The 26,779-nt window shown below is 46.0% G+C and overlaps 2 protein-coding genes across 5 annotated transcripts in view; both read right to left on the bottom strand.

The window, feature by feature from the left end:
* The window catches only part of SGSM3 (small G protein signaling modulator 3), a 47,475-nt gene extending 24,723 nt beyond the window's left edge, over positions 1 to 22,752 (bottom strand). The window contains exons 1-4 of one of the 4 annotated variants that reach the window (XM_005302551.4): positions 22,613 to 22,752; positions 6,732 to 6,821; positions 2,376 to 2,461; positions 377 to 443 (exon numbers count right to left, since the gene is read on the bottom strand). In XM_005302551.4, coding sequence (XP_005302608.2) covers positions 377 to 443; positions 2,376 to 2,461; positions 6,732 to 6,738 — 160 coding nt within the window. In that variant the 5' untranslated portion in view covers positions 6,739 to 6,821; positions 22,613 to 22,752. Of the gene's footprint in view, positions 1 to 376; positions 444 to 2,375; positions 2,462 to 6,731; positions 6,822 to 21,927; positions 22,403 to 22,546 lie in introns of those variants that run through there. The other 3 variants (XM_024100029.3, XM_065563349.1, XM_065563353.1) reach the window with 3 other exon arrangements.
* Positions 13,569 to 17,333, bottom strand: JRK (Jrk helix-turn-helix protein). Its single transcript, XM_005302550.4, has one exon. The coding sequence runs from the start codon at positions 17,183 to 17,185 to the stop codon at positions 15,410 to 15,412; it is 1,776 nt and encodes a 591-aa protein (XP_005302607.2). The 5' UTR covers positions 17,186 to 17,333; the 3' UTR covers positions 13,569 to 15,409.
* Positions 22,753 to 26,779: the final 4,027 nt, after the last annotated feature.

The raw sequence follows: 26,779 nt of genomic DNA on the forward strand, positions 1-26,779 counted from the left end.
TCGCTGCATCTGCTGTAGGTGCTCTGCATTGCACTGCTGAAAAGCTACAGTGCTATTTACCGCAGCACATATTGCTCAGTGAATCGTAACAGCTGTACCTCCCCCTCCTGCAGCAACAATGCACCAGTGAAACACGCCTTCCCCGCCTCATGATGGCAAAGTTACACTGGGGTCACAGACTGTGCTGGGCCAGCGCTCCAGCATTTTAGATATCACTTTCCAAGATGGCCAGCACTTTTAAAGCACATCCCTAAAAAAACTGGAGTCAGGATAGCGCTGGGAACTGAAGACATCACAGAGAGTGGAAGGGAGATCCTATCACATGAGGTACCCTGGGGATAGAATGGGCCCAAAAAGCGGGTGGGGGCAGCCTTACCTTCCTTATCCACACGGAAGCCGAATTCATCGTACCGGGATTCCGGCTGCTCCACCAACTCTTCTTTCTGGGGGCGTGAGAGGTAGAAAGTAGAGGTAGCGTTGATTTCCATCGTTTGGCCACTAGGTGGGGCACCTGCTTAGAGTGCCAGGCTGTGTCACACTGCCTAGGCCCCAGTAAGGGAGGAGCACTCCCAGCTCCTGGGATGCACACTCAGACCTTCATCCCCCTTCTGAACACTGCTCTGTTCAACAGGCAAAATACGCTAGTCTAGCCCCGCTACACAGTGAGGAAAGGGCTTTGGCTTCTCTTCAGTAGCTTCTGCCTTGATTCCCCACCCATGTCGCTCTCCCCTGGCTTCTCATTATGGAAAGGAGGCACACCATCTGCTTGTGAGGGGCAGTGGATCTGGATCACTACTCTGAGATCATCCCTACGTGTATGGGAACTCCTGGGAATGCACCTAACACAGCCCCCACATGGGTGGTCCTCTAAGACATGGTTAGTCCTTCATTATCCTGTGTGTGCACCCCTAGCACTGCCCCGCCAAGACCCCGTCTACATTCCAGCCACCAATGCAACTGCACCAGTGCAAACAGTTGGGGTAGGCAGGCTAAGCTGGTGGAGCCTGCCCTGGTTTCAGTCAGAGGTTCTTTCAGCTCCACAGCACAAACACCAGTTTTCCTTGCTTATTCTAGAGCAGAGGTTCCCAAACTTCTCTTATTGCGTGTCCACTTCCAGATCTACCAGCTGCCCGCGTGCCCCTCCCCTTCTCATCACTGATACTTTGTGAGTTCTTCTTAACACTACCTGTCCTTAGCCATTTGTCCATATTTCACTGTTACATTCAGATATAGTGCGACGTATACAACCAAAAACAAACCCCTTAAGTTCTGAGCTCAGTTAGACTGGACACTTGCTGGGCAAGTGAGCCCATGCTGTACGGTGATTGGAGGTGAGGGCTCTGTACATCAGCGTCTCTGGGGATCTGTGTTCTCATAGGTACATCTTGAAATAAATTAATTACCGTATTTTATATAACAAATTCACATAGAGTTTTAAAGCTTCAGCTGAGTAGCCTATTTTGAAAATGCAATAAATAAAATCCACCATTACACAATTACTCTCATGTACCCCCAGAGATATTGCGCGTACCACCAGAGGTATGCGTACCACAGTTTGGAAACCCCTGCTCCAGGGATTGGCACAGGTGCAGTTATGCTGGTGGCTGAAATCAGGGATAATCCCATGTGTAGACAAAGCCTAACCCACCCGACTCCTAACAACTGCCCACATGTGCACTCCTAACACTGCCACTCTTGCATCCTCCCACAGCACAAACTGGCATCAGTCAGTGCACCCCTAACAAAGCTCCCCATGTGTGTTCTCCCCAAGGCACACAGGTAGCCCCACAGATATACATACTCTTTCACTGCACGAGTCTCTGAGAAACGGGCTCAGAGGCCCATCCCACTAGGCTCCGTGACTCACTTGCCTTTAACAAACATTACTGGCAGGTTACAAAGCTCTACACTCATCCCTTAAACCAGAGCATGTCGCGGGGGGAGAGGGGGTGTTAATTTCTCCTACAATGCGTTAGCCTACACAGGGCTATGGAACCCATGACTGACTGGTGGATGGTTAGAAAAACCCTTCTCTGCATCGTAAAATGCAGCCACAGAGTTGCAAAAGAGCAGGGAAAGGATCCACAGAGGTTTCTTCAGGCTCTGGGTGTCCCCTTGGCTCTGTTCAGCAGAGGCGGCACTCACTACCCAAAACTTAGTTTAACAGCAAATCCCAGCTGTTTGCAGCTGCAAACACACAGAATTTAAATGTCAGCTCATTGCTTAGAACAGTTTTTTGGGGAAAGAAAAAGTCTGCACCTTCCCTGCAGCATTAAGAGTCCAGTAAGCCAGCAGCAGCACTTCACATTTATTACTCTACCAATGAAGAGAAAAAAAGCAGACAAACTGTGTTCTGTCCCCTCTCCCCACTGTACCTGGGTGTACTTTGCCAGGATCTCCTGTGGCCAGATGCTGGGGGTGAGAGCTGAGAAGGGGCCCCCAGAAGAGGGGGTGTGGTTTCCTAAACACAAAGGGATCAACACACACAATAATTAAGAACAAGGAGCAGCTTAGCAGATATTAACTAACACCTAATACTGACAGCCAACAAATTCAGTGAGATGTCAGGTGGCTACAATGGCAGCTAAGTATTTATACAGCTCTCATCACCTTAGTAACTGTGCTACCATGCCCAAGGAAGCAAACAGGATCAGCTTATGTTTCTGTAGCATCTTTCATCCCTCGGGAACTCAAAATAGTAAGTGTCACTCCCACTAAAAGGAAGCACCTCTAGAATGGAACTTGAAGCAAACTTTTTATACCAGCATTTCAGAAATTGTAATGACTAAGTAAAGGTGCACAAGAGCAAAATCAGGTACCCTAGGGATAATGGAGAGAGTGTTCAGGGAAGTGAAATGATCAAGTCTCATTGTGATTTTAGGGCTCATCTGAAACATAACTAAACAGCATCCCCATGTGCCACATTGGAGCATTCGTTCAATCTTCATGGAGCAATGACTACCACTTGCCGAGTCACCAGTCCCAATTCCCACTGCACCTGGCATTTCCTGGAGCTTTGCCATCCAGACCCAGTTTAACTTGTGAGCTGATGACATCTAGATAGCCCCCAAATCTGTCTCCTCCAAGAGGTGGCAGCTCCACTAGAACTGAGGGGTTGGGATAAATCTACCCTCCTCTCAGAGCTCGTAGTGGGAGTTCAAACAGCGGTGGCTGAAACTGCAGTTACAGTAAAAACAAAAAACCTAAAGTCAGATTTAGTCCCATTCCATAGCTCATTTAAAAGAAAAAGGAGCCAAGTTCACTAATCAGACTCAACCCCCTGCTCTGTTCAGTCGGGAGCATCACAGCTCTGGGCAAGTGGTTTGCACTGCTGCAGTCGTCCAGCAGCACCTCCCCCATGGATGGATGGCACCGAAGGAACTGTTGTGAGGAGAATAAAAGTGAGATGGGGAAGGGCTGCGAATGTGGGGTGAGAGAATCTAAGACTGTCCCTGCTAGATACAGGCCTGGTCTACACCTAAAAGTTAGGTCAACATAGCTATGGTGCTCAGAATGCACACCCCTGAGTGCTGTTCTGTGCTGACACAGCTAGGTCCATGGAAGAATTCTTCTGTTGATCTAGCTACTTCTGCTCGGAGAGGTGGATTTTTGCAGATGGCACTAAGCTGGGGGGGGAGAGGTAGATACGCTGGAGGGTAGGGATAGGGTCCAGAATGACCAAATTGGAGGATTGCACCAAAAGAAATGTGATGAGGTTCAAGAAGGACAAGTGCAGAGTCCTGCACTTAGGACGGGAGAATCCCATGCACTGCTACAGGCTGGGGACCGACTGGCTAAGCGGCAGTTCTGCAGAAAAGGGCCTGGGGATTACAGTGGACAAAAAGTTGGATATGAGTCAACAGTGTGCCCTTGTTGCCAAGAAAGCTAACAGCATATTGGGCTGTATTAGTAGATTGAGGGAAGTGATTATTCCCCTCTATTCAGCACTGATGAGGCCACATCAGGAGTATTGCGTCCACTTTTGGGGGCCCCCCCCACAGAAAGGACGTGGACGAATTGGAGAGAGTCCAGCAGAGGGCAACAAAAATGATTAGGGGTCTGGGGTACATGACTTATGAGAAGACGCTGAGGGAACTGGGCTTATTTAGTCTGCAGAAGAGAAGAGTGAGGGGGGATTTGATAGCAGCCTTCAACTACCTGAAGGGGGGTTCCAAAGAGGATGGAGCTCGGCTGTTCTCAGGGGTGGCAGATGACAGAACAAGGAGCAATGGTCTCAAGTTGCAGTGGGGGAGGTCTAGGTTGGATAAGAGGAAAAACTATTTCACTAGGAGGGTGGTGAAGCACTGGAAAAGGTTACCTAGGGAGGTGGTGGAATCTCCATCCTTAGAGGTTTTTAAGACCCAGCTTGACAAAGCCCTGGCTGGGATAATTTAGTTGGTGTTGGTCCTGCTTTGAGCAGGGGGTCGGACTAGATGACCTCATGAGGTCTCTTCCAACCCTAATCGTCTATGATTACCTACCGCAACAAAAAACCCTTCAGTCGCTGTGGAAAGAGCCTACACTACAGCAGTGTAGATGTGCCACTGTCACGCCTGGAGTGTAGACATGGTCATAGTTTACTAAGGCTTGGACTGAAAGGATCAGACGACCAAGGCTGAACCACCCCGCAGCCTCCTTCCCACCCCAGACTGATCAGCTGGTAGTTGGAGCAAAGCGGGAGAGAACTTCCACTACACATCTCTGAACAAAGCTTTTTCCTCTTTTTGGCTTCATACAACATCAAATCCACCATGAGGGAAAGATCCTGGATAGGAACAGAGCTGAGCAAAGTGGTGATGATGATGCATGAAGCAGAATAGATTCCAGCCTCTCTCCCTCTATGTCCCATGGCTGGGGCAGCTTCTGCCGGGCTCTGTGTGGCATAGTGGGGAGAACTGGATTAATACCAATTGAACATGGGCAGGATCATTTGGGGGGAAGGAAGAGGCATTTTTACAGTTGGTCTCCCAACCAAAGCAGTACGTTAAAATAAATTAATTTCTCTGGATATTGACCTCTAACTGGAGGTTCTTTGAGGTGTGCGGCCCCTATCTGTATTCCACTGTGGGTTTACGTATGCACACCATGCACTCGGAGACAGAGAACTTGAAAGCAGTGTCCATTGGTCCATGCATGTGCCACGGCTCACCTTGTGCCTCCGACAGAGGGTCGAAAGCATGGGGCAGACTGAGCATCTGTCCAGTTTCTTCTCTAGTGCATATCAGATCCGAAGCAGAGGGGAAGGAGAACAGGTTGTGGAATACTGATAGGGACCACACATCTCAAAGAACCTCCAGTTACAGGTAAGTAACCTCCCCTTCTTTGAGTGATGGTCCCTATTGTTTTCCATTGTAGGTGACTGACAAGCAGTACTTAAGTAGGAGAAGGGTGTAAGGAGGCAGACAGTAGAGCTGAGTAAAGGATCGCCGTCCCAAAGGAAGCATCAGCAGAGGAGTCCTGCACCAGGATGTAACATCTCACAAATGTGTGAACAGAGCCCCAAGATTCTGGATCTGGGAGAGCAAAAACATCCGGTGGAGCAGTAAGGGAGTCCGTTCTCCCGGTGTAAAAGGGGTTCTATCTGTCCAAGCTGCTGGAGCCAGAGGAGATTGTTTTACTTTTGAGGAAGATGGTGCCATGGATAGGCGAAGTTGGTGATAATCAGTCTTAGTCAGTGCCAGCAGATCCTGGGGCTTGGGAGGTGCCCAGGATGACGGTACTGACCAATCGCGGTCCAGTACTGATGTAGCCCAATGTTTGTGGGCTTTCTTCTCGTGCATCTGGAACTCAGGACATACCAAGTTCCCTTAGGCCAAGCTGATGGGCTTGCTCCGAGCCGAATCCGACTTCTTTGAAGTGGATTTAGAAGAAGACTTACTCTCATGCTTATGAGAGTTTCTTTGATTCCTGACAAGCTTCCACCAGATTTGGACTTTGCAGCAGGAGGCGTACTCCTTGGTGAATAAGGCTGATGTATGGGAGGGTTCCTTACCTTCATTTTGATTGAGGACGCCTGGTCTTCTCCATGAGGTGTTTCCAAAGACAAAGTTCCCACCTTTCTTGGATATGATTGGGGAATGACCCGCAGACACTGCAATTCAGTGCAACGTGAGCTTCCCCAAGGCAGTACAGGCAGTGCTGGTGGTCACTGCTGACTGAGAAGGATTGCAGGCGGGAAGCGCAGAGTTTGAAGCCCAGAGTCTTGGGCGTAGTCCACTACCCATATGGGCTACAGGGAGGTGAACGTTCCCCCCTCGAAAAGAGTCTAACACCAACATCTATAAAAACACTACATTATAAAACTGTATAAGCTGCTAAAAACTATTAACAATGTTAGATCTAAATCTTATTTTGTAAGCTAACGCCAAAGCTATGAACACAGAGAGGTTCTGACCCAGACCATGTGGCAGTAAGAAGGAACAGGAGATGTGGATGGTCTGCCACACCTTTTATCCCGTTGGTCGGAGACATGAGGTTAGCCAGGGCGCATGCACGCACCAATGGACACTGCTTTCAGATTCTCTGACTCCAGGCGCATGCATAAACCCACAATGGAATACAATAGGGACCATCACTCGAAGGAGAAATGGTTCCTTGAGACAGTAACTTACCAGCAGCAGTTCGTGTGAAAAAGAACAAACAGGCTCTTTCAATAGAGCTTTATTGTTGCTGGCCCTCCCCTCAGACATAGGCAGGAAAATATGCTCCAAGGCCTGGCATCCTCTGCTTACCTGACATGGTGCTGGAGGAGTGTGCGTGATGAAGGGCGGCGTGTATCTCTAGGCGTGCTGCCCTCCAAAAAGTCTTAGGTCACTGCTCTGCTACAAGAAAAAAAAATAAGGTAGAAAAAACATAAGTGTTCATGAGAGTATTCATTCAACATCTGGGGTCAACTGTGTCCCAGTTGCTCCTAATGAACAACCCCCCAACAATTTTCCACAGGAAGATGAAATCCCCTCAACCCAAGACCTATCCACATGGCCTGGGGGAAATTCCTTTCCGACCTGAGTGACAAAGGGACACAACCAAGGGTAAAATGATCTCTTTACACCATCCTTGTGATACTAAAGTCATGTCAGATTTAAAGGGAAAACAACATCAAAAATCAAGTTGCCTCTCACCATAGAAGCTGTTTGCTTAATTTTACAACACACTCAGGATCCTGCATTTAATGGTGGGCACTAGGAAAACATGACCTGGAAAGAATTCAGAGCATGATTCAACACTGGAGGGAACACTGCTAACCGTACACCAGGAATTACAGGGAAAGCTTTAGAATATCTGCACAATACAAAGGGTGTAAACCTTGAGGCTGTAGAGGAATTGTTCTGAGTGGTACAAGGGGATATAACTAGGAGTAATAAGCGAGAGAGAAATATTTCATAAGAGTGAGGTCTATTAAGCTGTGGAATAGTTTCCCAAAGGATGAAGTCGGAGTCTCACCACTCAGCAAAGTCTGAGGCCTGGTCTACACTACAAAGTTAGGTTGACGTAAGCCACCTTCTGTTGACCTAATCATGCATGTTTCTACACTTAAATTTGTCTCTCACCTATCTAAGTGCTCTGTTATGCCAACACAGTAACACCAGCTCTCAGAGCAGAGGTCAACGCAGCACAAGGGTAGACACTACATTACCTATGTCGACCCTAACAGTCCTCCCGCAGCTGTCCACAATGCCCATTGCTGACCGCTCTGGTCACAACTGTTAACTCCACTGCCCAGAGGTTACATTGACGGGAAGGTCCCCGCCCCCACTTAAAGCCCTGTGCATTTTTGAAAAGCCTTTTCCTGATTGCCTAGCTCGATGAGCACACCCAGCAGTTCTCCACTGTTGAGTGCAACTGCCCATGCCAGCCACACGCTCCAGATGCGCTCCTGCCTGAGTAGACAGGGAATACTGGAATTCCTGAACCAGTGGGGAGAAGAGGCTGTGCAGACACAGCTCCGATCCAGACGAAGAAACACTGACATCTACAAGCAGATTGCTCGGGGATGCAGGAGAAGGGGTTCGACAGGGACCAGCAGGCAGACCAGAAAGCCAGGGAAGCCAACAGTCAATCTGGTGCTAAGCGCCCGACCTGCTGCTTTTATAAAGAGCTGCATGCCAGACTTAGCAGAGACCCCACCACCACCCGTCACACCACGGTGGATGCCCCTGAAGAGACAGAGTAACAAGCCCAGTGGATTTTCTCACGCCAAAATTACTTCCCACTGACTTGTAGTAATCTAGCATTGCAAGTTTCCACAGAATGACCGCCACTTGCTTCTCCACTGTCAGTACAGCTCTCAGTTTGATATTCCTGTGTTGGATGGCTGCAGTGGCTCGGCATATAGATCCAGAAATGTAGCCTTGTGCATCCAAAAGTTCTGCAGGCACTGCTCATCATCCCAAACCTGCATTACAAAGTGATCCCACCAGTCATGGCAGCTGCTCCATGAATGCCACCAAACTGGTTCTCGCTACGTCCCACAGCAAACTGACCATGAGGAAATCATAATGTTTCCCACAGTTCTTCTTCTGGCTCTGCAAATACCAGAGGATTGTGTGTCTTGTGCTTGCAATGCTCATGACAATAGTGCAGAGCTGTGTCGGCTCCATGTTTCTGTCAGAGATGGTGGACAGTGACAAGTCCTGCGCGGATTCATGGGAAATTTAAAATAGCTGTGGAAATTACAGGATAGAGCTATTATGGGATGGAGAACATCACATTATGGGAAATTGACTCCTTGCTCTCAGTCACCCCTGCGCAACTTATTTCTGCCCCACGAGTTACCAAAACTACCCAAAAGACAGCGTGCTGAATGGTAGCAGGATGCATACTGGGATACCTATCTCTGGTGCACTGCACTGTGCTTGGACACAACCTCTCCTGGTGCATACAAGCAGCACTGATGCATGCAGCCAAGTATGCATGTGCACAAGTGATATACTGACTGCAGCGGCTGTATGCCAATGTAACTTGGGTCAGCAAAACTTTATAGTGTAGACATGGCCTAAGATGAACTGGGCCCTGCACAGGAGAACAGACTGTAGGGAACAATCCTGATTGGCTGGAAGATGGTCTCTTCTATCAGCTCAGACAGTGAAGCCGGACTATTCGGCTTCATTTCTCAGCTCTCTAGCATGTGCAGGTTTGTAGAGGGTTTGCCAGGACTGCAGGAAAGATTTCACTCCAGAAATAGACTTGTTACATTGAATTTAAAAAAAAGTCATACCATTAGTTGTCAGGTTTTATAAAACTTTTTTGTATAAAAGCCCACTAAAATCTAGATTTGGGACTTTAAATTGTTTAAAAGCATCCCAGGTTATACCAGACTCCCAAACAGAGACTTGGTCCATTAAGACTCATGTCTTCAGCACCTGCTGAACTCCAATGGCAAGTGACAAACATCACTGGAACTATAACGGTTCAGGATCCCTAGCTGGGCAGCGTGTAGGCCATTGATACAGAGTGGAAAGCAGCTGTTTGAGAACATATATGACAATGCTCCTTCCTTCCTTATCTGAACAGCTGTCTAAATGGGATCAGATGCCATGACCAGTGAGTAGCTCAGAATCAAATTTAGCAGCAGAACTTCATCTACTGAACCTACCTATATTGGTTATTTCCACCACCTGTAGTGAGAAAAACCTATCAACTTCTCTCTCAGGAGCAGAACTTGTTTGGCACTTATGCACAGCACTTGTCCATGCTGTCCTCAACTGCTTCCCACATATAGTTGTTAAACCCCCTGAATTCTGCCTTGCATCCCTCTTCCCCTTTCAGTGCTGGGTCTTTCCTGAGCAGCTAAAAGGAAAACTATGCAGTTACTATGCAATGTGAATAAGCCACCACCAAAAACTGAGCTTAGAACCTCCAAACTCATTTTACTCGTGAGCTTTAGCAGCATCCAAACCTGGCAGATAGGTTTGGTTAGGAGCTTTCCATAGGGGCTACTTCTCCCCCTCTCATGCCGCATTTTGACACTGCCTTTTAAAGGTTGCTACCACCGTGTCTTAGGTGATCGGGCCCCGGGTGCAGAGCGCTTGGGCCACATCCTACCCTTTGCTAAGGTGATCATATTTCCCAAAGAGAAAACGGGCACCCCCAGCTGCTCACCCGAGGGGCCCCTGCCCCATGCTGTTGCCCATCGCTGGAACCCTGCACTTCTCCCCCTCCCCCCACGCAAGGCTGTTGCCTGGTCGCTGGAACCCTGCGGGGGCCCACATGCTGGAAAACTGCCCCCTCTCCCTGCAGGGACTGGCATCTCTGCAGTCACCTCCTCTGCACTGCATCCCACTTTTTTTTTCAAAAGTGGGCACTTGTCCTGTTTAGTTTTGGCAACTGATCAAGTCAGCAAGAGCAAACGGGACAAATGCCAACTTGGGGGGGGGGGGGGGGGAATCGGGATGGCCAGGACAGAGCTTAAAAAAAAAAGGGGGACTTATCCCAGCCAAAACGGGACATATGGTCACCTTACCCTTTGCACAGGCAGCTTCACTGAAGCCAATTAGAGTTGCAGGGGGGTTAGGTCATGGTGGAATTTGGCTCCTCGCCCTACTTGTTTTTCTGAGTCCCTTTAGGTTTCTTTAGACTCCCTGGTATTACACTGTGGTTTACGTTACATTCACTCTGAATCACTGACCAGTGCCTCAAGCACCTGAGTGGGGAGCATTTTACAATGCTGCTGTTCTCAGTCCCAGACTCTGCACAGCCCAACCTGTGGCACAGCCCCAGGGCACACAGCCCGTCAGCTGCATGTTAACGAGGGGCGAGCCCAGTGGGTTGGGCACAGCTGTGGAGGAGAATGTGAACTGAAGCCAAGTTAATTATCCAGCCTGCTAGGAAATGAAGGGAGGAGGAAGAGGCCTGCTGCTGTGGGTTCCTTCCTCATCACAGTGCAGCCACACAGGAACACAGCACCTTTCCTTGCCCACTCGGTCACAACAGTCCTGTCTAACAGTGTCCCCTCTCCCTAGGGTGACCAGACAGCAAGTGTGAAAAATCGGGACAGGCGGTGGGGGAGGGGGTAATAGGAGCCTATATAAGAAAAAGACCCAAAAATCGGGACTGTCCCTTTAAAATCGGGACATCTGGTCACCCTACCTTTCCCCGCCAATTGCTTGATCACCACACCCGCTCCTCCTGCCTGCACCCCTCCCTAAACATGGGCCGGATAGTAAGGCACTGAACTTGGTGGGCAGGTTTTTCCTGACTTCAGTTGCTATGGAAACCTTCCTGAAAGCAGTCATCTGGGACCTGCCTGAGAGAGAGAGAGCCCTGCTGCTGGCCTGTCATTGCCAGGGGCGTGAGAGGCCAGAGTGGAGGTGGATGAATCATGCCAGGAAAGCAGGAAGGTGCCATCAGCTGATGCACTGGGAGACAGTGAATTGGAACCCGTCCAAGGATCCAAGCGTCTCACCATGAAAGTGCCAAAGCCATACCACAATAGCCCTCTGACTCCCCACCTTGGTGGAGCAAAGATTTCTCCACACCAGCAGATCTCAAGGGGGGCGTCCAGCATTGTCTTGGGAGGACAACTCCACTCCCTAAGTACAGCTGCTCATCTGATCCATCTCAAGTAGCTGCTAGGGGCACCCTTAAACTATTTGCCTGATCTTGATGAATCCTAGCAGTAGTAATATTACCAAAAAACATTCATAGCACGAAGCTGCTTTAGAGATTAAAACATGAATTCAGTTCACTCCCTGCCCCAGCTCCAGTAAAATGTCACAGGGAACTGGGGCAAAGGATTCTGGGGCACATCAAGGGCTCAGTGGGGAGTGGGTACATGCTGGAGGAGAAAGGTCAAGGTCAACGTGCTCTACACATTCCCTGTGGCCCCATACCACAACTGCACTCCCTTGACTGACCGATGTTGGGCCAAAGCAGCCCTCACCTCTTCCAGGAGACAGCCTGTACTCCCCACGCCCAAGGAACTTCCAGCTGATACAAAACCAGGAGGTGCAATTTAAATGGATTTCAGAGATGGACAGAAAGCCAAGGAAGGGGACAGGATGAACCAGTTAGAGTGACAATGGATGAACTGTGAGACAGACTGTTAAGAAGCCGGTGAAGATAACATAGGATGAGGGTCCTCATTTCCAAGAGCACGAGGATTATACCATTTGAGCACCGTGGAGCCCCCTGCATTATAGAGAGAAGTAATAGAATACTGAAAATACAAAGGATCTTACTGGAAAATTCCAGTTACAGGAAAAGTGCTGTGATGAATTACCTTTAAAAAAAAAAAAGAAGAAGAGAGAGAGAGAGAAAAAATGTTATGGCTGCAAGGTCAGCATCCCAAAGTTAGGGTATTGTCTGTATAACCTTAACTCTGCCCCTAAGAGTCTGAGTTATAACAGTCCTTACATGATTGCATGCTATTTCTCATGTAGGCTTGACTGTCAGTAGTGCTGAACACCCACAATTCTAACTGCAGCCAGTGGGAACTGTAGGTGATTAACATGTCTGAAAATCTGTCCCATACAATTTTTTCCTATTACCCCAAATACATGTTTCCTCTTGTAGTGACACCACTGCTCTGTATACCAGGTCCATGAAATAATTTCTATACACAACGGGTAGTGAACAAAGCAAGAGCTCTTGCAGCGCTTGTTCAAAATGCACACATTCAATATTGCAGCTAAGTTAGCCATGCAATTCGCACAATGCACTCTTCCCACAGCCACAACACGGCAAGGAGCGCTAAGAAATTATATCCGTGGAAGTGCAAGCTTTCAAACCCTCAGAACTCTCTCAAATCAAACCCAGTTTTTACCTAACACACTCTGTCCCATCTGAGAACAATTTCCATGCAAAAAGTCAACTTCCAGTGTCTAGACATTCTGGTGCTACAGCTACTATCACCAGAAGACCAACACAAAAAAACCACAACGTACGGCAAGAATATCAGCAGATATAGTTAAATACTATGGAAGTCCCCTGTGATGTTTTCGGGAACATCCACACCAGTAGTGTTCTGTCACAGCCTGCCCTGTAACCTTGAGTGCCTTTATGCTGTCCAGTTTTCGTGCAGAGCCCTGACACCAGTAGCCTGCCCACAAGCACAAAAGGTACATCTACACTGAAAAAAAACCCAATATCCCCACACTTATAGCAGCAAGTCTCAGTGCCCGGGTCAACTGACTTGCAGGGCTCACAATCCTGCTTGGGTTGGAGCCTGGGCTCTGAAACCTGGTGAGAGGGCTGGTTCTCAGAGCTGGGGCTCCAGCCCAGAGGGAACACCTGCACTGCTATTGAGAGTCCCACAGCGAGAGCACAAATCAGTTGACCTGGGCTCTGAGACTCACTGATGCGGGAATATTTTGCAGCGTAGATGTACTCAAATTCTCACCCTGGTTTCCACCAGCCTAGTTACACCTTGCAGGGTGACGCCAACAGCACTTCCAGTCCTGTGTCTCCCCAAATCCAGCCACCCTGAGTTCTTAACTACCAGACACTTGGGACTTTTCCCCTCTGGTTCATCTCCCCCGAAGGTGTGAAACTAATCCCCAGCTGGCAGCTTGCTTTGGCATATGCGCTCCACACAGTTTGCACACCAGAGACACGCTGGAGGCAAAAAATAAACAAAAGGTGTATTTAATAGAAATATCATATTCAAGAAATGGAAGTAGTGCGGGAGAGCAAACATACACAAATTACACTGAAAACAAACAAAGGTGCAACTTCAGGCTTTATACTTTTGAATTAGATAAAAATACCTTTTCTAATACAAGTTACCTATTGCCTCCACTGTTTCCCAGCGTACCCAGTCTCAGAAGATCCAGATTTCATGGACAATACCTGCCAAGTGACTGGCCCTCACTTCAAACCCTTCACTTTTTAAGAAGTTTTCAGGTTTCTTTTCTTCTTTAGTCACTATTGATATTCGAAGTGGGAAAAACTCCCTCGTTTCCTAGGCCTTTTCTACACTGCCACTTACAGCACTGAAGCTTTCATCGCTCAGGGATGTGAAAGAACACCCCCCTGAGCGATGCAAGTTTCAGCGCTGTAAAGTGCGACTACACAGCCACATTAAAGCACTGCCGCGGCAGCGCTTTAACATTGGCTGTGTAGGCTAGCCCGTAGTTTTCCAAGACTGGTGTTTTCTTTTCAGTTTCAGGTTGTTTCAATGTTTTCCCATTAACTTTAATGGTCCATCATTTGTCTTTTCCTGGGTTGTACAATTCTAGGTGCTTGGAGCTAGTCTCGTCTGGTGGGGAGGCAGCCCCTTCCCTGCCTGACTGCCCCACTGCGAGATGGAGCTGAATGTTGCAACACAAATTATGAAAAGTTTTATATATACACAAATGCATACATTCATAGCCACAGTCTGTGTGTGTATATCTATCATAATGACGTTCATGTTCAGAACATTACAAGCTTTCACAAAAGACCTTACTCAACATATTTTATAGCACAATGACATTGTATACAATCTGTTTATTCAACTGATTATTTTGGGAGGAGATTTAACCCCCTACTCTCCTCTTGGGGTGTCCAGACCCGGACTGTCACCCCCCAGCCACTTGAAAACAGTTGAACCCCTTCTGTTCAAACTTCCACACACACAAAAAAGTCATCTCTGTGTAGAGAAAATTCCAACTTGCCAAGTGAAAGTATGGACAGTTATATGTGTGACAAACAGAAAGTTGTAACTGAAAACAAACATCCTCAACTACAGCTGACTGTAGTGTTCCAGCTACAGTACCTTTGTCAAGTGTGTAACTATTCACTATACAAGGATATACAGTAAGAGCTTTGTTATCTGGCATGTTAGGGGAATGGGGGTGCCAGTTAGTCAAAAATTCCGGTTAACTAAGGCCTAGTCTACTCTCGGGGGGTAGGAATCGATCTAAGTTACGCAACTTCAGCTACGTGAATAATGTAGCTGAAGTCGATGTACTTAGGTCTATTCACTGCGGTGTCTTCATTTCGGTGAGTTGACTGCTGCCGCTTCCCCGGCGACTCTGCCTGCGCCTCTCGCGGCGGTGGAGTACAGGAGTCAACGGGAGAGCGCTCGGGGGTCGATTTATTGCGTCTAGACTAGATGTGATAAATCAACCCCTGCTGGATCGATCGCTGCCCGTCAATCCAGTGGGTAGTACAGACATGCCCTAAGAATTATACTTACCAATGGAATACCAAGGTTCAAACAATTAGAATACAATAAAATTAATATACATATAAATATACGTATAAAATAGTATACAGATACTCCCCAATCCAGTAGTAGTATTGCACTGCAGAGTGGCTGGTTTCTTGAAGCACTTAGGTGTATACAGGTAACGTTTTCTATACAGTAGGTTATTTTATGACACTACATATCACTATGGGCAGCGTAGGGCGTACACCCAGATCACTAAAAATAACTAAAACTATAGTGAACACACTTTAATCTTTCTTTGACGATTCAGAAGGCACTTCAGGATCTTGCAGTGCCGTCAGGGTCATCATTATCAACATCAATTATCATTGTAGCTGTAGAAGGTGTAGGAGATTGGGCTGAATCTGCACTGGCCCCATGACACACCCTGGAAGCTGCTTTTTTGACTAAATCCCTTATATCAGCTTGCTTACTTGTCTTCTGCCTCTTTTGCATAAAAGTAGAGTGCAGCATGTGCAATTGCATAACCTCCTGGGCAGTATAACATGGCTGCCTTTCTGCAAATTTAATTATTGTATCAAAAGCTGAAGCAGCCTCTCCCCAAGTTATTTTGTCCTCTTCACTAAAATCATCTTCTTCACTGTCTTTATCAGTGTCCTTTGACTTTTCAGTATTCAAAACAGTCTCTATTATTTCTGTATCAACAACAGTATGTGTCACTTCAACCCCCTTGTCAGCTTCAACCCACTCTTCTAGCTCACTTTCATGAAGTTTGTTGATGGGGTGTGAAGAAGGAGTATCCTTCACCATTTCAAGAATTTGTGCGAATGTATTTTTTCTAACTCTTACTTTAAAGCCTTCAAATTCATCTTCATCAGAAGACACTTCTGCAAACATAACACTAGGCCACAATTTTATCCAAGCTCTCCTTAATGTTTCACTTTTAACAGAATTCCAGGCACAAGCAACATTAAAAATTGCATCTTTTATATTATAACGAGATTGAAAATCCTGTATAGTGCCTTCATGATTGATCAACTCTCTCAGGAAATCTCTTCTGTAATAACATTTCATATTCTGGATGATGCCCTGGTCCATAGGTTGAATCAATGAAGTAACACTAGCAGGCAGGAAGATGGTAAAAATATTACCAGACACTAATTCTGTTTCATGAGGGTGAGCTCTACAATTGTCTAGCAATAGAATAGCTTTGCTATCTTCAGGTAAGCTTATTTTTCTAAAATGTTCTTTCACTGCAGGTACAAAAACATGATGAAACCAATCATAAAAAATTTCTTTGTTCATCCATGAATTACCTTGCGCTTTGTAAACAATAGGTAAATGTGCAACACCTTTGAAAGCTCTAGGATGATTATATTTCCCAATCACCAAAAGTTTTATTTTATGCGAGCCTGCAGCATTAGCACATGTAAGAACAGTTAGTCGGTCTTTATTCTGCTTAAAACCAGCAGCTTTAGATTCACTTGCACCTGCTAGGGTAGAATTTGGCAAGCATCGCCAAAATAGGCAAGTTTCATCAGCATTATAAATTTGTTCAGGGGATAGATCATGTTCAGCAATTAAATTTCTAAAAAATTCACAATATTTTTCTGCAGCTTCACGGTCAGCCGATTTTTGTTCGCTTGGTACATCTAGCTTTCTAATGCCGTGACGAAGTTTAAAACATGAAAGCCATCCATCAGAAAATGCACACGGCTCAGTCAATTGCATTTGCTTATAAAAATCTTTTGCCTTTTCAATGAGCATTGGACCAGATATAGAGGCACCCTCCGATCGTTTCAATGAAAACCATTCATATAAAACACTGTCTAGTTGCTCTAATTTAGGCATATGCAGAGTATGGCGTTGTTCAACAGCTTTATTTGACTCACAACTAGCAAAAAATTTGAGCAATTGTCCTTTCTGAGCCTTGATGTCGTATATTGTGGACGAGCCAACATTGTACTCTTGCATCAAAACATTCCTATTCTCGCCCTTTTCAAGACGTGTACAAATATCTATTTTCTGTTTTAATGTCAACACAACTCTCTTACGTTTCTTTCCTTTGCTTTTTGCTGGTATTTTGGATGCCATGATGGTAGGGTGGCGTTGATATTTTACGATAAACACAGGACAATACACAGAGTAATAAACCGACCAATCACAATGGCGGATACAAACAGAAAGAACAGCAATCAGCTCTTCTTGGCTAACTCGAGCGTAGTCCGACTGCTCTCGGAAATACTTGGGTCCCAAATAACTTCGGCATCGATTCCGGTTAGCTTCGGCATTGGTCCTTGTTACTAGATTGAAGATTTGTATTGGGAGAGATCAGAAATGCCCGTTTCTAGAGCTTTCTGGTTGGTAAAGTGCCGGATAACACAGCTTTTACTGTATACAGTTAATTTTTTTTTTTAAATAGTGCAGTTTTCCTTTAAAAATGGAGATGTGGAAAAGACAGCTGCAAATTCACTTGAACTTCCGCTTCACGTTGCTGAGCCAGCTGTTAATATTCCTGCTCTCTCTCTCTCAGCTGCAATAGGAAACAGCTTTCAATTATCTGGTTTTATGCAAACACCCAGATAACAGTCTCCTATTGTGTGTTTGTTTTACCTGGTCACCCCCTTTGCCATATGATCTCCAGTTAACTCTCACATGACAGCAGCTCAGTGTTGGATGTGAAGCAGACTGGTGGTCTAGAGTCAGATATGAGCTCCTTTCCAGCACTGGCTGCCCAGGGTCTTTAGCACAAGAAGGGAAACTTCCACTCAGGAGTGCCCTTCCTCAATTGCTTTTATATATAACAATAAGAATCCATTTAGAAAGGAGTAACAAACCAGCATCCCATCTAGCAAGTTTCCCAACAAGTCTTCAGCAAGACAAAAGCCAATAAACCTAGGTTTTCGGTAACAATATAAAAAGAGGTTTCAGAGTAGCAGCCGTGTTAGTCTGTATCCACAAAAAGAACAGGAGTACTTGTGGCACCTTAGAGACTAACACATTTATTAGAGCATAATAAAAAGAGCAATCAATGGAAATCGTTAAAGCGACACAATCAGCTGAGAACACTGGAATTATTGTTTACCTGCTTGTGTTAAGAGTAATATCTACTATCACTGAAAGAAGTTAGCAAGGGAAAAATGCCCCTCCCCCCGGCTTAATTTGTGCATTTGACAGCACTTTGCATATAGTTAGTTCCACTGTTTCCCCTGTTCTTTGTGAGCCTTTCATACAGCAACAGGACAGAAAGAAACATTTTAGAAAAGAGGAAAGTGTGACTGTAAAGACATAAACATTGGCCCGGGGACTTGGAAACAGATGTGGAACCGGAAAGCTCTCTCAGTATGTATTTTAAAACTGCATGTTGAGCGTGTCAACTTCAAACATCCAGACTGAACCTCCCCGTCACAGAAATGAGAGATGAAAAATCTGTATTTGTTCTAGTCCACCTCCTCCAGCCCTCACAAAAAGTTTTTGCTTTAGAATTTGAATCAGGGTTCACCAAATCAAATCCGCTACAGCAACTCCCATCCTCACCCTTGCATCTCCCCTTCCCACTCAGGTCAGGTAGTAGCATATCCCGGATCTGTAAGTGCCATTTGCTCCTCAAGTCAATATTTGCTGTGAGTGCCTGTGGAACCGGAGTTTTCCTCCCAACCATAATTAAGCTAGCAATTGAAGAAGGCGGAACAAGCAACTGGAAGAAAGGAAACACAAGGTCCAGGGAGGGCCTGTAACAGACAATGAAAGGTGCTGCCCTACCCTCGCAGCATGACACCCAGTTAAGTTTTTACACCTATGCACAATTCCATGGATCTCGTCCCTTATCACATCCAGATTAAACAGTTTCTATTATATTTGTAGACCTGATTCATTCCAGGAAATATCTCTGCAAGGTTTATAACCTACTAGCCTAGTAGTGTTTTGGGTTGCTGTAAATATAAGTATAAGGACAGGAATGATGCAATGACAGTGGATTAACCCTCTGACTTTATCTCTAGTGACCAAGTGATTTAGAGCAACAGTTAAAGGAGTTTAAAAGGCTTCATCCTCGTTCCCCCTATGCATCACATCAGACCTCACAAAAGTCACTGCTCCAAAGGGATCCTTGGACTGGAATAGCAGGAGGTGTGCCAGGTCAAAATTGGGGTTTCATGGCAGAGCTATGTGGGTGAGTGGGCACAGCAGGATGGTGGCTTGCCAGGATCTAGAATGTAGGGAAAACACTCAGTACTTAAATGGTCCCCAATCACTGAAATCATTGTGAATTAAGGAGACTGATTGTATGTTTGCCGCAGGAGGAAAGTAAAGAGAAGACAAGACCTCTCCTTTGCCTCCTATCACACAAATCCAGAGCTCTATAGCTGGTAGAATGAATCAAGATCTAGAATTAACAACCAAAGAAAGGCAAACTGGAACTCCCTGTCTCTTCCCAGCATGAGTCTACTATAGAAGTTTGCCAGAGACTTTTATGCATCTCTTTGAAAGTGTAATTATGGTCAAAAATGTAATTAATTTAAAATGCCATCTTCTTATGCAACAAATCTGCTCCCTATGTGCAGCAGTTGTCTCATTATAATAGCAAGAAAAATAAAGGTTTTATGAGCCCTGCAGGCTCATCACTCAGCCCATCCTGGCTCATGCAAAGGCAACAGAATGATTAATTACATTTCTAATTGCAAGGCCACATTCAAACTTCTGATTCACTTTGAATATAACGCAGAAGAGGACAGAATCTTGTTGCCTGGTGATAATGAATAAGCCAGGAAGAACCTAGCTTGACTTTCAGATCACAGTTTGACATGGTAGGGCTGGCACAGAAAAAAAAATTATACACTGTGCACATCTGATTATGGAGCCATTGAGATACAATGAACATGGAAGTCCAGGATGCCAACATAGTCATTTTTCAGAGCAGAACTGCACTTTAACATTCATTTTAAAATACAAAAAAAGGAGTGATATTATATCTACCGGGCTCCAAAGCAGACAAATGACTCTGTGCAGGAGAGACATGCTGGCCAGGTAGAATCATGAGAGGCTCTAGCATCTGCCTAAATCATTTATCACACCCTAAACCTGGAGATTGAAAAGCCCACCCATTCATCACAATGACAGCTCTGTGAAAGGAAACCTCAGGCCAGGGATTTGCAGACTACAAGATTTTTTCTTCTGCCAGCCCTGCAAACTCACCCTGAGACACCAGGGTCAAGCTGTGTTTTATTTTGCTCACGCAACATCACCAGTAATAAAAAGCCCTGCAAGTCAAATTACGGCCTTAGTGACACTTGTACCTTCCAAGGCCTCTGATGGATTTGCACAGATTTAACTGACTGGACCTGTAAGTCTGTTGACAATGCACAAGGAAGAACAGATTCCATCCAGTTCACTCTCTCGTAGCTTTGTTGGCTCTGTGGGGCTAACAAGAGCAAAAGGCAGCACTAGATTCAGCAGATGTGACTCTGAATAAACCCAGGCAGCAGATCTGCTGAACATCACTCTGCTGAGTGGAGCTGCAATTTAAGAGATGTATTCAGGGCCACAGTCAGATGACTCCTTTCAGAACTCTGCTTTTCTAAAATCTAAAAACATAACATATAAGGTTACTCCCACCCAGACCACTGTCCAGGATCTGCTAGAAATGCTCCTTTATAACACATGCCACATGTTAAACTACTTAGGCCCAGAACTTTATATGCATGTTCTCAAAGAAGCTGGACTATATTAGGACTATTAACAGCTATCATGGTATGATGTAAGAGTGATCATATTTCATGCCTGTGGGAATGAGAAAGGATCTTTTTCCTTACTACAACTTTGTACGTTTGGCCTGCTACATTCTCATTGTTTTCTCCACTCATTTTTCAAGCATCAGGAACTAGGCACTGCCAAGGGGAAGACTTGGGACTGACTGACCCAATAATGCTGTCGTAGGAAGTGATGAACCAGACCAGTTATACTCATGGTATCTCCTTTGTTTGTAAGTCTCAGAAGTCAAGTCTATTTTCACCTTTCCTAGGGGTATTGTTGGCAAACCCTACTCTCTAAATAGCCAGATTGCTGCATTACCAACATCAGCTGCTGTGTTTCCATTTAGAATGAGCAGACATGCCACTTCAGAGGGTTTGCATTACACCCATTCATGCCCAAAACCTGGAGGCTATTGCCATGTTGCTGGTCTTCCTCTTTCCTCACCCCCCAGCTTTACACCAGACAGAACAGGAGTCAGTTTCTCCTCTCAGCATATCTGAACAGAAACTGAGAACAAGGGGAAATATAAGGCAGGCAAGCTCTGATTAGTGGCAAAAAGGCCAAGAAATTGACCAATGGGGATTAGCGACAACCAAGGGAAAACAATAGTATACCTGTAATTCATGAGCAGCCTCTAGGCAAGTCTGAATAAAACCAAATAGAAGAGGGACAAGGGCACAGAGAGGGAGCAAGAAAGGACCAAAAGAAAAGATGGACAGAGAGCAGGCAGGAGAAGATGCCCCATCAAACCTAATTAAATCCAGTCATGAATCATTGTATAAAATGAGTCAGAAAGTTGCAGTGTAGCCCCTGAGTCACCAGATCAGGTGAAATGGAACCTTCCTAGGGGCTGTAGAGAAGGGACCACCCTGAAGTCACCTCAGTGGCGCGGGAAGGGATATGAATACAGAGGCGGGACAGAAGCCTACCCTACCAGCAGACCAGGGTCCAGCCCTCCCCTTGCTGCTAGAAATTATAAGTATGGTTTTGGTCATCCAGAAACATAGGAGGGGAACATTTTGTTAACATTTCCGCTCCTGGCAAGGTGGGTGTATTCAAACCGACCCATTTGGTAGGATTCGTACCTTCCGGGTCCAATTCTCTTAACTGCAAACCACAGCTGAAATCTGGAGGAAGCATACCAAAGTGGAATGTGGGTGTGTAGGAAAAGGAAAACACCCCTGTATATGAAGGGTGCCCATCTGAGCCAACAGACACACAGGTCTCTGTGAATAAGCCACCTCTGTGGAGGGCTCCCAGATAAGAGGGTATTCCTGCCCACTGCCCAGCCCTCAGGGTTACAGGCATTAGGGGACAAGCTGCGGAGCAGCAGCGTGGCTAGAGGGAGAGACTACGTGCCCCATTCCCAGAGGGCTCCTTATCGAGGCTGCGTGGCCCATCTGGCCACTCTTCCCCCGGCCCACGCCAGAGAGAACCGCTTTCTGTGCGCTCTCAGCCAGGCATCCCCGCCGGGCCCGTGCTGCCCGGCCAGCCGCGCTGCTCTCAGTCCCTCAGGCGCCGTCCCCGCCACAGAGCCCAGGGCGCTGCCCTTCCCCGGCTGCCCCCGCCCCTGGCTGGGCTGTTCTCGGGGTCCAGCCCGCCCTGCTCCGCGGCCGGTCCCTCGCCGGCTGCCCCCCGCCCCGCTCCGCGCGTTCGTCCCGCTCTCCTCTCCTGTCCGTCCGTCCGTCCGCCCGCCCCTCGGACCTCGCCTCAGGCACGTCTGTCTCCATCGGTCTGTCTGTCCATCTGCCTCCCCCCCCTCCGGCTCACCTGCTCCGCGTGCCGCTCCCCCCGGCCGGGAGGAGGGCGCCCCCCAGTCGCCTCAGCCCTCTCCCTGCGGCAGCCGCCAGAGACCGACCGCTTCAATCGCCGACAGCAGCACCGAGTCTCCTCGCCGCTGCGCATGCGCGGCATCCGGGCGGCGCCATGGGGCATTGTGGGGAATGTAGTCTTTGATGGCGGCGCGGCGGAGCTCTCCCCCCGGCGCGCACCATGGCGCCCTAAGCCTGCCTCGCGCAGGCCGCTCGTCACGGCCCCAGCGCTTCCCCCGTCGCCGGCACGCGCGAGACTGCAGAGCCTGTCCCTGCAGCGCGCTCTACTGCTGAGCTCCCTGAGGCGGGCAGGGGGAGCCCCCTTTGGGTCAGGGCTCCAGAGCATGGTGATGGGCGGTAAATCGCTCTCTACTGTAGTCACACTCCAGCCAGCCAGTGAATGGAGTCAGGTATGAAGATCATATGGAGAAAGAATAGTGAACAGTATGCACTAAGAACAAACATTTTACATTTATACAGCACCTTCTATATGCATCCGAAGAAGTGGGCTGTAGTCCACGAAAGCTTATGCTCTAATAAATTTGTTAGTCTCTAAGGTGCCACAAGTCCTCCTGTTCTTCTTTTAATCTGTGTTTGACACACACTACTAATTACCCCACTACTAATATGCAGCCTTCACCTCCTCTACACAACAGTACCAAACAATGTGAAACTGAACACTAGCCCCAGTTGTAAATAAATAAAAGTAAAATAAATTAATGGAGATATCCCATCTCCTAGAACTGGAAGGGACCTTGAAAGGTCATCAAGTCCAGCCCCCTGCCTTCACTAGGTCTGCAGCATGTAATTTACCCACATTGGAAATTGAGGCTAATACGTCCCCTCCATTCCTACCCTTAGCTATTGTGAAAAGTATCATGACGCCTTTAATGGCCCCCATAACACAACTTAGCACTTTAATCTTCCAAGCACTGCAGAAATACTAATTAAGTCTCATACCACCTGTAAGGTACATATTAAGCCAGTTTTTACAGGTGGGTAAACTGAGGAACATAGTGGACAAGACCTGGACTGGGTCACACAGAAAGTGGCAGAACCAGGATTAAAACATACGATTTCCTGGTACCCAGTCCCACATGAACAGCATTGTCTCTCTACAAGATGTCAGGCCCCTGGCTTTATGCTTCATCCGAAAATATATGATTTTGTTAAGTATCACAGGGAGTTATCTTAAACCTCAAATATATTGACTTTCACCCCCTATTGCTTGGACTATGGAACTGGGTATATTTTGTCCATTCACACAGAGACTTCAGATGACTGTAACTGTGGCCATCTTATGTTTAGGTCCATCATCATTTAAACATGGTCTACCTAGGTGAAACAACAGTATACAGTATTTTCAAGGTATGCAGCTCCAAGGAGTCTGACTATTGAAAAACACTAAAAGATAACAGTTTCCAATATCTGACATAAAAGAACTATACTGGAAAGCTGGCCGTGTGTCGACTAGTCTTGCATGTGTATATAAAGGGTAAGAGGGGAGATGGTGGGTTCAGGCAAGCAGAGGTGAATTGGAGGACAGCCTGTAGTTATGTCAAAGTCAACTACACAATGGATAGGTGGTACATTTCTAGTACTGTATTGGACAATCTGGTATTCACTCTATAAGCCTCATGCCCCTCTCTCCCCTGCCAAGCCCATGATGCATAGTCATAAAGTGGCTTAATTTTGAAAGGTAAATTGGCAAGGATAGAAAGGCAGAATTAAGGGTGTGTTAAGTTTTGCATTTCTATCATTTCAATTTTTTGTTTGAAAGAGCAAAGCTCCAACAGATTTTCCTTATTGTAGTAATGTGCATTTACACACATTATTACAGTAATATCAGTTATTTTGTTTAGTTTAATCCTAATAGCAATAGGATGAAATTAAGAAAATAAAAATATAGGCTGAATAGTCTCTCAAACAAAGTATTAGAAGACTCATTGCTCAGGACATTTAAAGTTAGATTGGACAAACCAATAGTCAGGGAAGAATGAATAATCCAGTATTTGTAATTGTAACAGATTAGTTGAGCTAATAAGTCTTTTCTACCTTTCATTTCTGTGATTATTCTTGTTACATATAGTGATCAGACCCATCCCTGCTTAGTTTGGGATATCTGCTGAATATAGATTATCGAGATGTAACAGGATAAATCCCTCCAAAATATAATTCATTTTATGAGCTGTTGGAAGAGCTGCTTCTGCAGCACTGGATTGGACTACTGCTATAATGGCCAAGGGGTATAATTCCCTGACAGGTATAGCAGAGCCACATAATGCAGAGGACTCTGTTAATTTAGTTGGGTAATGGAGAAAAATCTTGAACCAGGTTCTTCTAAACTCTGTAACAGATTCAAGTAGAAGCCCCAGATGAGACCCAAGAAAAGATTTGTGTGTATCACACAAAGCTTCCAAGGAGGGTGGCTTTTTTCCTTGTGTGGTATTTGTTTTCCAGAAAAAATACAATAGGATTTAATCTGAGACCCATTCAAACATCCCACAGCTGGGTTTCCCCAACTGGCATCAAATCTAGTTTCCAGATAAGGACAAATCTGTGCGCTCTCTCTTCCCTTTCTCTTTGAGGGATTCTTTCCACTAACAAAAAGAACAGGAGTACTTGTGGCACCTTAGAGACTAACAAATTTATTAGAGCATAAGCTTTCGTGGACTACAGCCCACTTCTTCGGATGCATACAGAGTGGAATAAATATTGAGGAGATATATATACACACACACATACAGAGAGCATAAACAGGTGGGAATTGTCTTACCAACTCTGAGAGGCCAATTAAGTAAGAGAAATAAAGCTTTTGAAGTGATAATCAAGCTAGCCCAGTACAGACAGTTTGATAAGAAGTGTGAGGATACTTACAAGGGGAGATAGATTCAATGTTTGTAATGGCTCAGCCATTCCCAGTCCTTATTCAATCCTGAGTTGATTGTGTCTAGTTTACATATCAATTCCAGCAGTCTCTCGTTGGAGTCTGTTTTTGAAGTTTTTCTGTTGTAATTAATATAGCCACCCGCAGGTCTGTAATTGAATGACCAGACAGGTTAAAGTGTTCTCCCACTGGTTTTTGAGTATTATGATTCCTGATGTCAGATTTGTGTCCATTAATTCTTTTGCGGAGAGACTGTCCGGTTTGGCCAATGTACATGGCAGAGGGGCATTGCTGGCACATGATGGCATATATCGCATTGGTAGATGTGCAGGTGAACGAGCCCCTGATGGTATGGCTGATGTGATTAGGTCCTATGATGATGTCACTTGAATAGATATGTGGACAGAGTTGGCAACATATCTATTCAAGTGACATCATCATAGGACCTAATCACATCAGCCATACCATCAGGGGCTCGTTCACCTGCACATCTACCAATGCGATATATGCCATCATGTGCCAGCAATGCCCCTCTGCCATGTACATTTGCGGAGAGACTGTCCGGTTTGGCCAAAGAATTAATGGACACAAATCTGACATCAGGAATCATAATACTCAAAAACCAGTGGGAGAACACTTTAACCTGTCTGGTCATTCAATGACAGACCTGCGGGTGGCTATATTACAACAGAAAAACTTCAAAAACAGACTCCAACGAGAGACTGCTGAGCTGGAATTGATATGGGCTAGCTTGATTATCACTTCAAAAGCTTTTTTTCTCTTACTTAATTGGCCTCTCAGAGTTGGTAAGACAACTCCCACCTGTTTATGCTCTCTGTATGTGTGTATATATATCTCCTCAATATTTATTCCACTCTGTATGCATCCGAAGAAGTGGGCTGTAGTCCACGAAAGTTTATGCTCTAATAAATTTGTTAGTCTCTAAGGTGCCACAAGTACTCCTGTTCTTTTTGCGGATACAGACTAACACGGCTGCTACTCTGAAACCTTTCCACTAACACTCTCCCCCTCATCTCTGGAGGAAATACATTTGAAAACTCCAAATCTACATGTGCTCTTAGGCATCCATTTGAATAAACAGTTTGAAAGTTACTGATGTTCAAATTAAACTTCTTCTAAACAGATGGCCAATTAAATTTTAATATAGTAGGAGCAGGAAAAATATATAACACCACAAAATCACAACTGTTTGAGAGAGATTCTGCATCTCAGCCCAGC

This window comes from Chrysemys picta, chromosome 1, assembly GCF_011386835.1.
Source record: "Chrysemys picta bellii isolate R12L10 chromosome 1, ASM1138683v2, whole genome shotgun sequence".
In the NCBI taxonomy this organism is placed as follows: Eukaryota; Metazoa; Chordata; order Testudines; family Emydidae; genus Chrysemys; species Chrysemys picta.

Excerpts from the sequence above, each read along its gene's own strand:
- JRK (XM_005302550.4), bottom strand. The coding sequence starts at position 17,185 with ATGGCATCCAAAATACCAGCAAAAAGCAAAGGAAAGAAACGTAAGAGA.